General features: G+C 41.1%; 1 protein-coding gene across 19 annotated transcripts in view; it reads right to left on the reverse strand.

Moving 5' to 3' along the window:
• RPS6KC1 (ribosomal protein S6 kinase C1) overlaps window positions 1-8,648 on the reverse strand; it is a 211,674-nt gene extending 203,026 nt beyond the window's left edge. For 8 of the 19 annotated variants that reach the window (XR_642595.3, XR_001898922.3, XR_001898923.3 and 5 more), the window contains exon 1: window positions 8,377-8,635. Coding sequence is in view for 7 of the 19 variants with exons in the window: in XM_021933360.2 (XP_021789052.2) it covers window positions 8,377-8,481 (105 nt within the window). In the remaining 12 variants the exon portion in view is untranslated. Of the gene's footprint in view, window positions 1-1,347; window positions 1,481-8,376 lie in introns of all 19 variants that reach the window. The other 11 variants (XM_003918804.4, XM_009199047.3, XM_009199043.3 and 8 more) reach the window with 4 other exon arrangements.
• Window positions 8,649-11,305: the final 2,657 nt, after the last annotated feature.

An 11,305-nucleotide genomic window follows, 5' to 3' on the forward strand; every position in this document is an offset into this window, starting at 1 on the left:
TGGCACATGCCTGTAATCCCAGCTACTCGGGAGGCTGAAGCAGGAGACTCACTTGAACCCAGAAGGTGGAGGCTGCAGTGAGCTGAGATAGCGCCACTGCATTCCAGCCTGGATGACAGAGTGAGACTCTGTCTCAAAAAATATATATAAAAATAAATAAAACATGCAGCCTCCCATATACGAAAACTCTACTGTGAAAATTATACTAGAGGATAAAAGACTGAATGCTCTCCTCCTAATATCAGGAACAAGGCAAGGAAGTCTACTCTCACCACTCCTATTCAAGACTGCGGACTAGAAGTACCTAGCCAGTGTAATAAAGCAAGGAAAAGAAATAAAAGACATCCACATTGGAAAGAATAAATAAAACTATGCCTTTTGGCAGACAACACAGATTGTCTATGCAGGAAAAAAACAAGAATTCTACTAAAAAGTCTTAGAACTAGTAAGTCAGTTTGAAAGGTCAACATGATATAAGGGCAACACAAAAATGAACCAAATTTCTATATACTAGCAAAGAAAAGCTCAAAACCAAAATTTTTAAAAATACTATTGACAATAGCTACAAAAATACGAAATAGTGAGGAATAAATCTAACAAAACATATAGAGAATCAATTTGCTCAAAACTACAAAATGCTGATAGAGATCAGAGAACACAAATAAATTGCAAGACATACTGTGTTCATAGATTTGAAGATTCAACATAGAAAAGATGTCCATTTTTCCCTAAAGTGATCTACAGATTTAATGCATTCCTAATCAAATCCCAAAAGGATTTTTTGTAGCTATAGATAAACTGATTCTAAAATATATATGAAAAAGCAATGGAACTAGAGTAGTCAAAATGATTCTGAAAAAGAATAAAATTGGAGAAACAATATTGTCTAATTTTAAGATTTAGTATAAAGCTATAATAATCAATATAGTATGGTATGGAACAAAATAAGAGAATCCAGAAACAGCTTTACACATATATATATAGTCAATTGACTTTTGGTAAAGGAGTAAAGGCAATTCAATGAAGAAAGGTTAGTCTCTTGAACAAATGGTGTTTTGTTGCAATGGGACAACCAGGGACAAAAACAGAACCTTCACCCAAACCTTACACCTTATACAAAAAAAAAAAAAAAACCTCAAAATGGGTCATAGAGCAAAATATAAAATGCAAAGCAATAAGTTATCTAGAAGAAAACATTGGGAAAAATATTTGTAACCTCAGGTTGGGCAGAGATTTTAGGTATGACACTAAAAGCATGGTTCACCAAAGAAAGAATTGATAAACTGGACTTCACCAAAATTACAAATTGTGCTTTGCAAAAGATACTGTCTGGGTGCAGTGGCATACCTGTAGTCGTAGCTACTTGGAAGGCTGAGGTGGGTATCACTTGAGCCTAGGAGGTCGAGGCTGTTGCACACTATCATCACACCTGCAAATAGTCACTGCATTCCAGCCTTGGCAACACAGCGAGACCCCATCTCTGAAAAAAAAAAAAAAGGCCAGGTGCACATCTGTAATCCCAGCACTTTGGAAGGCCAAAGCAGGTAGATTGCTTGAGACCAGGAGTTTGAGACCAGCCTGGGCAACATGGTGAAACTGGGTCTCTATTTAAAAAAATACAAAAATTAGCCGGGCACAATGGCACATGCCTGTAGTCCCAGCCACTCAGGAGACTGAGAGGTGGGAGGATTGCTTCAGCTCAGAAGGTTAAGGCTTCAGTGAGCCATGATCACGCCGCTGCACTCCAGCCTGAACAACAGAGGGAGACTCTGTCTCAAAGGGAAAAAAAAAAAAGGTACTTAAGAGAATGAAAAGATATGCTCTAGATCAGGAGAAAACATTTGCAAATGTCATATCTGACCCCCCAAAAAAGATACCCAGAACATAAAGAACTCTCAAAACTCAAGAGTAAGAAAACAAACAACCCAAAGAAAAAAAATAGGCAAATTATCAGTCTCAAAAGGCTAAATACTGTATGATTCTATTTACATGACATTCTCAAAAAGACAAAAGTATAGTTGTAGAGATAGATCACTGCTTGCCAGGGTATAAGGGGTAGGGGGAAGGATATGAAAAAGAGATAGCATGAAGGAGTTTTTTGGGATGATGAAACTTCTGTTTCTTGATTACGGTGGTAAATGAATTTAAACTCGTGTTAAGATTCAAAGAATTATACAACAGAATAAGTCAATTTTATTGTATGTTAATTTAAAAATCAACACTTGAAAAGCAAAGTGCTGCCTCCTTCCAGCCTACCCTCAAATCCCTACTATAGTCCAGGCTCTGTGCTAGGCACCAAGAATACACAGTTAAAAAGACAGAGACGGCCAGGCACGGTGGTTCAGGCCTGTAATTCCAGCACTTTGGGAGGCCGATGCGGCTGGATCGCTTGAGCTCAGGAGTTCAAGATCTGTCTGGGCAACATGGTGAAACCCTGTCTCTTAAAAAGCTACAAAAATTAGTCAGGCAGGGGGGCATGTATCTGTAGTTCCAGCTACTAGAGAGGCTGAGATGGGAGGATGGCTTGAGCCTGTGAAGTCAAGGCTAGAGTGAGCCATGATCATCCCACTACACTCCAACCTGGGCGACAGAGTGAGACTCTCAAAAAAGAATAGAGTCTGCCATCAGAAGAGGTGTCAAACAAGTACATTATGATAATGGAGGAGATACAAGACATACAGAGAGCAACGCCTAAAAAAAAAAAAAAAAAAAAAGCTTCTGGAACACAGGGTATAGCTGACACCTGAGATGAGATGAGCAGAGATTGCCAAGACAAAAGGAAAGAGTATTCCAGACAGGGAAAATGGCATCTAACAGAGAGATATGGAAGAACATAGTGTTCTAGCCTAATTTGGAAACTACAAATAATTCCTTTCCCAGGCACAAGCAGGCTACTCAAGAATATGGTCAGGAATTGAGGACAGGTTCCCTCCAAGCAATATAAATAGTGTTTTGATTTGAAGCTTTGGAAATGGTAATTTTTCAGACTTAAGTGAAGCTCAGTACTTCCCATTAATTCCCTTACTCCCCTTTGTTCACATCATCACAGTCACTTATTATTCATGTGTATCCATCACTTTTGCCAAACTATAGTAATGCCCTTGTGGGGACACATAGGTGTCCCCATATGCACACTCACAGCACCTAATGAAAAGTGTTTTATAATACAGGTATTCGGCAGCATTGCATTAGGATTAAAAGCACTGTGATTGGGACCAGTCTACCTGGGTTCAAATGTAGACTCTACCACTTGCTGGCTAGATGACCCTGGACAAGTTACCAAATGTCTCTGTGCCTCAACTTCCTCACTGAAAATGTGGAAATGATAACGGCACCTACTCACTGGGCCCCTGTGACAAACGTCTTAATTTAATATAAACTGCTTGACTCAGTAAGCGCCATGTAAGTGTCTACTGTTATTACTCAACAAACACTAGCTATGTATAATAAAATGAGGATTTATACATTCTCCTGGTTTCAAAATAAACTCAAACTACTTTAAATATGTGCAAAGCCAATGAGGTAGCTTGTGCCCACAATCCCAGGTGGCAGAATGAGGAGGGAGTAACACTCGAGCCCAAGAGTTCCACCAGCAGTAAGCTATGATTGCGTCACTGCACTCGAGCCTGGGCAATACAGTGAAACCTCCATCTCTGAAAAAGATCAATAAACAAACATAAATATGTGCAAGACTGTACTCTGAGAATTACAAAGCACTGCTCATGCTGAAGAGCTAAATAAAAGGGGAGATATATATGTTCATGGCTCAGAGACAATACTGTTAAGATATCAATTCTTCTGAAATTGATCTACATTCTCAATATAATCCCAATCAAAAATCTGGACAGGTATTTTTGGAGAAACCAGACAAGCTGATTCTAAATTTTATACACAAACGCAAACAATCGAGAATAGCCAAAACAATTTTGAGAAAGAAAGTTAGAGTACTTAGAGTACCTGATTTCAAAACTTAGTATAAAGCTACATAAACAAAGGCATGTGGTATCACGAGAAATAAAACCGTATGTCCATACAAAGACTTGTATATGAATGTTCATAATAGCTGTATTCATAATATCCAAAAACTGTAAACAACCCAAATATCCAACAGGTGAACAGATAAAATGTAGTATAACCACACAATGGAATATGAGTCAGCAATAAAATGGAATGAAACACAAAACAACATGGATAAATCTCAAATAATCATACTGAGTGGAATAAGCCAGACCAAAAACAAAAAGTGCATACTGTATGATTCCTTGTATACAAAATTCTAGAAAATGCAGCCCAATCTACAATGACTAAAAGCAAACCAGTGGTTGCCTAGAGATATGGGATGAGGGGGAGTGAGTGACTGTAAAGGAACATGAGGAAACTTGTGCAGTGATGAACACGGTGTAGTTACACAACTGTATACATTTGTCAAAACTCATCAAATTGGACACTTAAAATGGCTGAATTTTACTGTATGTAAATTATGACTCAATGTAAACAAAATAAGTTATACTGCAGCACTGTCTTTTGAGAATAAAAACTAATTTTTATACTCACGAAATGAATACAGGCAAGAACTGCCATTCACCTACTGTTGCTGAGAAATCTATACTACAATATGAGAATTTTGTACACTTAGCATGAAATAACTGAAAACACTGCTGATGGTTCTCGTACACTTGTGTCTCCTTCAACTAAAGAATCAAAAGGAACTTATGAAAGAACTTTCCGGCCGGGCGCGGTGGCTCAAGCCTGTAATCCCAGCACTTTGGGAGGCCGAGGCGGGCGGATCACGAGGTCAGGAGATCGAGACCATCCTGGCTAACATGGTGAAACCCCGTCTCTACTAAAAATACAAAAAACTAGCCGGGCGTGGTGGCGGGCGCCTGTAGTCCCAGCTACTCGGAGGCTGAGGCAGGAGAATGGCCTGAACCTGGGAGGCGGAGCTTGCAGTGAGCCGAGATCGGGCCACTGCACTCCAGCCTGGGTGACACAGCGCGAGACTCCGTCTCAAAAAAAAAAAAAAAAAAAAAAAGAAAGAACTTTCCAATTCTGAATAGAGGTACTTATTCTAGATAAAAATTAAAAAATAATACAGAGTTTAACTGTGGAATCTGTTAGTATGCTTGTAACTGGCCTCAAAATCATCTAAGCTTGCCAGGTTTCAGAGAACTGCAAAAAAGCACACAGGAGATTTAAGAAGATGAAAAAGCTCTTTTGCTATCCAAAATTTAACACTGGTACTTCCAATGATTAAAACTCTACTCCTACAGAAATAACCCTGCAAGGACTAAAAATATAGAAAATTGTTCCTTGAAGCTAGAAGTAAACCAGTTGTAGCAAATATACAGAAGCCATTCTTAATTTTTATCTCATGAAGTTCTCTCAGGAGAGCACTATTTACCTAGTTAATTATCCTGAAAAAAGGTGTTTTTCTCCTTAACTCTCAAGAAATATTTTATAATACTAAGCACAGTTATTTTGAAAGTATGCCTCCATGTTGACTCTCAGACGTTACATTTTAAAAACAAAATGGGTAACATAAGCAATAAATGAAGACATAAACATATACGGGAAGAAAAAAGGCAGTGTGTGCAATTTTCAAGTTCAAATAACCACAGCAATATGTAATACGCATATATATAAATTTGGTTAGTTCTAAGGCAATGTGCTACTTTATCTTCTAGTTTATATTGTCAAAACTTAGTTCAGTAAATAGGTCACAGCTTCAGATATTTAAGATCTGAATTTGGCTGGTGCGGTGGCTCACACCTGTCATCCCAGCACTTTGGGAGGCTGGGGCGGGTGGATCACCCGAGGTCAGGAGTTCGAGACCGGACTGGCCCACATGGCGAAACCTCGTCTCTACAAAAAATAGAAAAATTAGCCGGGTATGGTGGCGGGCGCCTGTAACCCCAGCTACTTGAGTGGCTGAGACAGGAGAATCGTTTGAACCCAGGAGGCGGGGTTACAGTAAGCCGAGATCATGCCACTACACTCCAGCCTGGGCAAGGGAGCGAGACTACACCTTGGGGGAAAAAAAATCTGCATTTGGTTAACCTTTCCTTTTGTAAAGTAACAATACAAATAATTATACTCAGTGCTTCCAATTCAAGTTCCACACACATTCACACCTCCAGGTCTTTATGGACTCTGCCCTTTCAACTGTCTACCTTTCACACCCTCTCCTTTTCTGGATTCTTCCCCCCTTTCAACTATCTTGATTGGTACATATTCCCCAATCTCTTGATCCAGAAGCAATCTGTCTTCCCACAGCCCTTTTCTGTAGTGTCTGCTGGAACTTCCTGTGTTTTATCACATTTCTTTAAGTATACTAAACTCTCTTCTACTACGTGTATCCTTGAAAGAAAGATCCATGCTTTATTCAGCCTTATGTCCCTCACAGTATTTAGTGCGTGGATCTAAACATTTATTGGGTATGCTGCGTACAATGAAGAGGAAAACATTCAACAATGTTTTTCAGGCACTGTGTGCCATGCACATGCATCTTCTTTTATCTATTATTCGATATAAGCAGAAACAAATGTCAATGATAGAGAACTGCTCTAAATCCACTAAGAGACATAGACATGCAACTAAATACAATATAACTTTCTTGTTAAATTAAGGGATAAGTAGGATGCTGTGAGAGAAACATTACATATATTGAAAACTGTTCTGATTTCATACACTATGTGTTAGGAAACTAAGTCTGGAATTTCAAAGGGCCCAATGACTAGAAAGGTTTCAAGAGTGGTATAATAAGGGCCCCTCAATCTCACAAAATTTCTTACACAACTTGAAACTAACATTCCACCCATATAACAACCTTCTGTGCAAAAAGGGAGCAACAAACTTCCCTCTATTCTCCTTACAGCAATTGGCAACAGCAGGTCGGATCTTCTCATTATCCTTATACAGACATGTTCATCCATACCTCCTTCTCACATTTATCTGAACTGTGCACCACTTCCATACACCACGTGCCACTCCCATGCCCCAAACTGATCTAAATCTATTTAACCTTTAAGATTCTTCTCAGGCTGGGAGCGGCGGCTCACGCCACCGGCATGAACACTTTGGGAGGCCAAGGCGGGCAGATGGCCTGAGGTCAGGAGTTCGAGATCAGCCCGAGCAAAATGGAGAAACGGGGTCTCTACTAAAAATACAAAAAATTAGCCGGGCATGGTGGCGCATGCCTGTAATCCCAGCGACTCGGGAGGCTGAGGCAGGAGAATCATTTGAACCCGGGAAGCAGAGGTTGTAGTGAGCCAAGGTCAAGCCATTGCACTCCAGCCTGGGCAACAAGAACAAAATTCTGTCTCAAAAAAAAAAAAGATTCTTCTGAAGGCCTACTTTACATCCTCCAAATGTATATTGAACTATTATTACTTAATCTGTACCTCTCCTCTTTAAAAATTGATAATGATAAAGTTAATTCTTAACATTTTATATAACTTGGAGTCAGGCAAAACTGGTTCCGGATCCCAGGCAGATCTGCTACTGCCTTGCAATGTAAAGTTGGGTAAGTTACTAAACTTCCTTTAATCTGTTTCCTCATCATTAAAATGAGAATTAAATTGGGTGATGTGTACAAAATGTCTACTATACACATATTCATGCACACATACGTCACATACATATATACTTATTTAATTTTAATTTATTCTTACTTTCCTAGAAGATGCAGACTCTCTTTAAAACTCAAGGCAAAAGCAATGAAACATAAAGTGGTTACTAAAAATTGGACCAGTTAGTCGATGTAAAGGAGCCTCCCAACTTTAAAATGTGACCTCATGGTAGCTCACACAAGCCACCCTCAGCAGATCTTTTTCACGTCTCCTACTGAAAAACGTGAAAAAGTTAAGGGTTTGACAAAGCTCGGATCCACAACTCCTAGGTTGGTGGCCTAACACTGACATCTGTCCCAAGAGTCTGTCTACCTCACAGCAAACCTGATAAAGGTCAAGAGAAAAAACAACTTATATTACATAAGCCAAAGAACACATAAATTAACACTTTTAAATCTGCATTATCTTCCTGGAGCAAGCAAAACCACTTCTGCAAATTGCGAACTCAGAAGAGAAAGTCCAAACGGGATGGGAACTGAGTCATCAATTTAAAACCATCAACCACTGACTACCCCACCCCCAGAAAGAAGACTCTACCACGACCTACTACCGTGAAGCCCTGGGCATACCACACTCAGCCACTACTCCAGAAATCCCAACCTCCGACACGCAAGTCCCGCCAGTAGGCGCAGCACCCAGTCCCACCCTCGGCTCTGAGCCAGAGTCAGGTACCCTCACACCAGGGTCCCCACCCCAGATCCTCAGGACCCAATCCAAGCTCCTATCCCAGCCCGACACCCGCACTCACCCGGGCGGTGACCTTATATACTGTGTAGCCCCTCGGGTGTCGCTGGGGCTCGGTAACAGTGTAGAAACGGGCCAGATCGGCACTCCGCTCCCGGTAAGAGGTCATCCTCCCGCCGCCTCTGCCGCCGCCACCGCCCGCCCGGGATCATCAGGGCAACCCGGCGCCACCGCGGTCCCGGTTCCCCAACGCAGCGGCGAAGCGGCGAGGGGGCGGTGGCTCCAAGGCGGCTCCACGGCGGCGCCTCAGCGGCACAGCTCTGCTTCCGGGTCAGCAAAGAAGCTTCCGGGCCAGGCCGTCTCCCGCTTCTAGGGCGAGGGGAGACTACCCCCTTAGATTCTAACCCCTTTGGGGCAACTGGGACTGGCCTGTAGTTGAAGATTAAGGGGTCACGCTGCCATCCCCGTCACTGCGGAGACCTCAGGCCTCTCCACTAAAGACGACTTCTTGTACGCTAGCTCCGTCACCTTCTAGGTTTTGTGAGAGTTGGTATAGCCACGCCACACCGGGAAAGTGTGATCCTCCCTGCCTCCGCCCCGCCGTAGTACAAACTTACGTGGAGTGGTGAAGGGATGGAGAGATACCATAGCCTAGCACCTTCTTTCCTTACCTATTCACGGTCTATCATTTTATATACCCACAGCAACATCTCATTCTCTGAGACATATTCCTTACTTCTTTCTAAGACGAATTTCCTTCCCTTGAGCGCCTTTCTGTAACACATATACACGGCAAGCTCCCAACCCAAAAAGCTCCCAAGCCAGTATCAATCTTTTTAAAATCCCCTCAGGTTCAAAAATCTGGAGTTTGCCTCTGGCTAAAAGAAAGAAAAAAATATGTATGTCACTAGAACTCTCCAAGCCACTCGCTACAGTTTCCAACTTCAGCTGAGGTTATTATCAACGCTTGGCAATTCCTTTATCTTTTTGTGATTGGGGTTCTTTTTCATTCCCCAAAATATTCAAGTCTTTGCCTTTATCCTAAAGACTCTGTTCCTCTTCCTTTTGCCTCCCTACTCTCTGCACCACCACCCTTCTTTACAAGGAAAAAAGAAGAGGAAGAAGCAGCTATAACCGTTAGTACCAATTCCTTCATCTTCTCATATTTCCATGCCAGTCTGAGATGTGCACATATCACTTGCTCATTTTTACAACCAATGACTGCACCTGTGATCTGAATCCCATCCTCTTTGGCCAACCTTAAGACTGTTTCAATGACATTCCAAATCTCCTTTCTGTATGTTTAATCTCTTTCTCACCACTGGCTCCTTCTTTTCAACCTACATATATCTAAGTCGGTCTATTAGTCATTCATTAAACGTGAATTCACCACCTACTATGTGCCCCACATGATGCCAATTTGGCATTGGAGTTACAAAGATAGTCCCTGTTCTCCAACCGGGCACGGTGGCTCATGCCTGTAATTCCAACACTTTGGGAGGCCGAAGCAGGCTGATCACCTGAGGACAGGAGTTTGAGACCAACCTGGCCAATATGGTGAAACCCCTTCTCCACTAAAAATACAAAAAATCAGCCATGCGTGGTGCCAGGCACCTGTAATCCCAGCTACTTGGGAGGCTGAGGCAGGAGAATCGTTTGAACCCGGGAGCGAGTTGCGGTGAGCCGAGATCCCACCATTGCACTCCAGCCTGGGGGAGAAGAGCAAGACTTCTCTCAAAAAAAAAAAAAGTAGATAGTGCCTGTTCTCAAGTACCATCTAGTAGGAAAAGTAAAGACATACATTGTGATAACTACCATGGTGAATGTATATATGGAGTGCTACAGATCACACCAATTCAGAATGAAAGATCGCCTAAAGCTTTCTGATAGAAGACTGAATGTTGGAAGAGAGATGGGAGTTAGCCAGGTGAGAAGGGAGTAAAGGGCATTATTCATTTTGCCTTCTTTTCTTCCTTTCTTTCTCCTTCCACTCACTGTCAAAGTTGTTTAAGTTGATTTTAAAGTAATCTACATCAATATTGCATCATCACCCATTTATTCCCATGTCCAATTCAATCTGGTTTCACCTCTTTATTGCTACTCTGAAACCGCTCTGAAAATCGTTTCCAATGACCTCAATTTGCCCAATATTTCTGGATTTTGAAAGTCTCTGACCATTTCTACCTTTTTAAAACTTTTCTGTGTTCTTAGCACATGAGTCAGCATTATTTCTCTTTTCTCTTTTATACTCAGATAACTCACTCTTTTTTCAGTCTCCTTTGCTGGTTTCTCTTCCTTCCAGGAACTTTCAATATTCTCAAGATTTTGCCTTTGATTCTTTGTTCTTTATTCCCACTGACTTGCAAATGTCTATCTCCCAGCATATCTCTCTTCCACGACTTGACTCACTTTACTTACATCTTTATTATATATCTACGACTGGAAACAGAACAAATCAAAAGCTCAACATTTTTTCCCCTCATACACCTATTTCTATCTCCATGACTGGTTTTACTCTCCATTTAATTACATTAGTTAGGTACTTGAGATCATCCTTAGCAACTTCCTCTCCATGATCTCTGAGTTTCTTTGATTTACCAGATACCATTGATTAAAAATTTAAAAAGTGGAAAAACGTGTGCCACAAAAACACTACCAGAAAGACTTAAGACAAAGAAATATGATCAGGAATAAAGGAGGACAAAACTTAAAGAATTCAATTCATAAAGAAGACAGAGCAATTCTAAATGTGTATATACCTAATAACAAAACTAAAAATGTAAAAAGCAAAAACCATTAGAACTAAAAGAAGAAATAGATACATCCACGATTATAGTTAAGATTTCAACACTCAGGCCGGACATGGTGGCACATGCCTGTAATCCTAGCACTTTAGAAGGCTGTAGCACTTTAGAAGGCTGAAGTGGACAGATCACTTGAGGCCAGGAGTTCAAGACCAGCCTGGCCAACATGGCAAGACCTCATCTCTACTA

Source organism: Papio anubis, chromosome 1 (genome assembly GCF_008728515.1).
Source record: "Papio anubis isolate 15944 chromosome 1, Panubis1.0, whole genome shotgun sequence".
In the NCBI taxonomy this organism is placed as follows: Eukaryota; Metazoa; Chordata; class Mammalia; order Primates; family Cercopithecidae; genus Papio; species Papio anubis.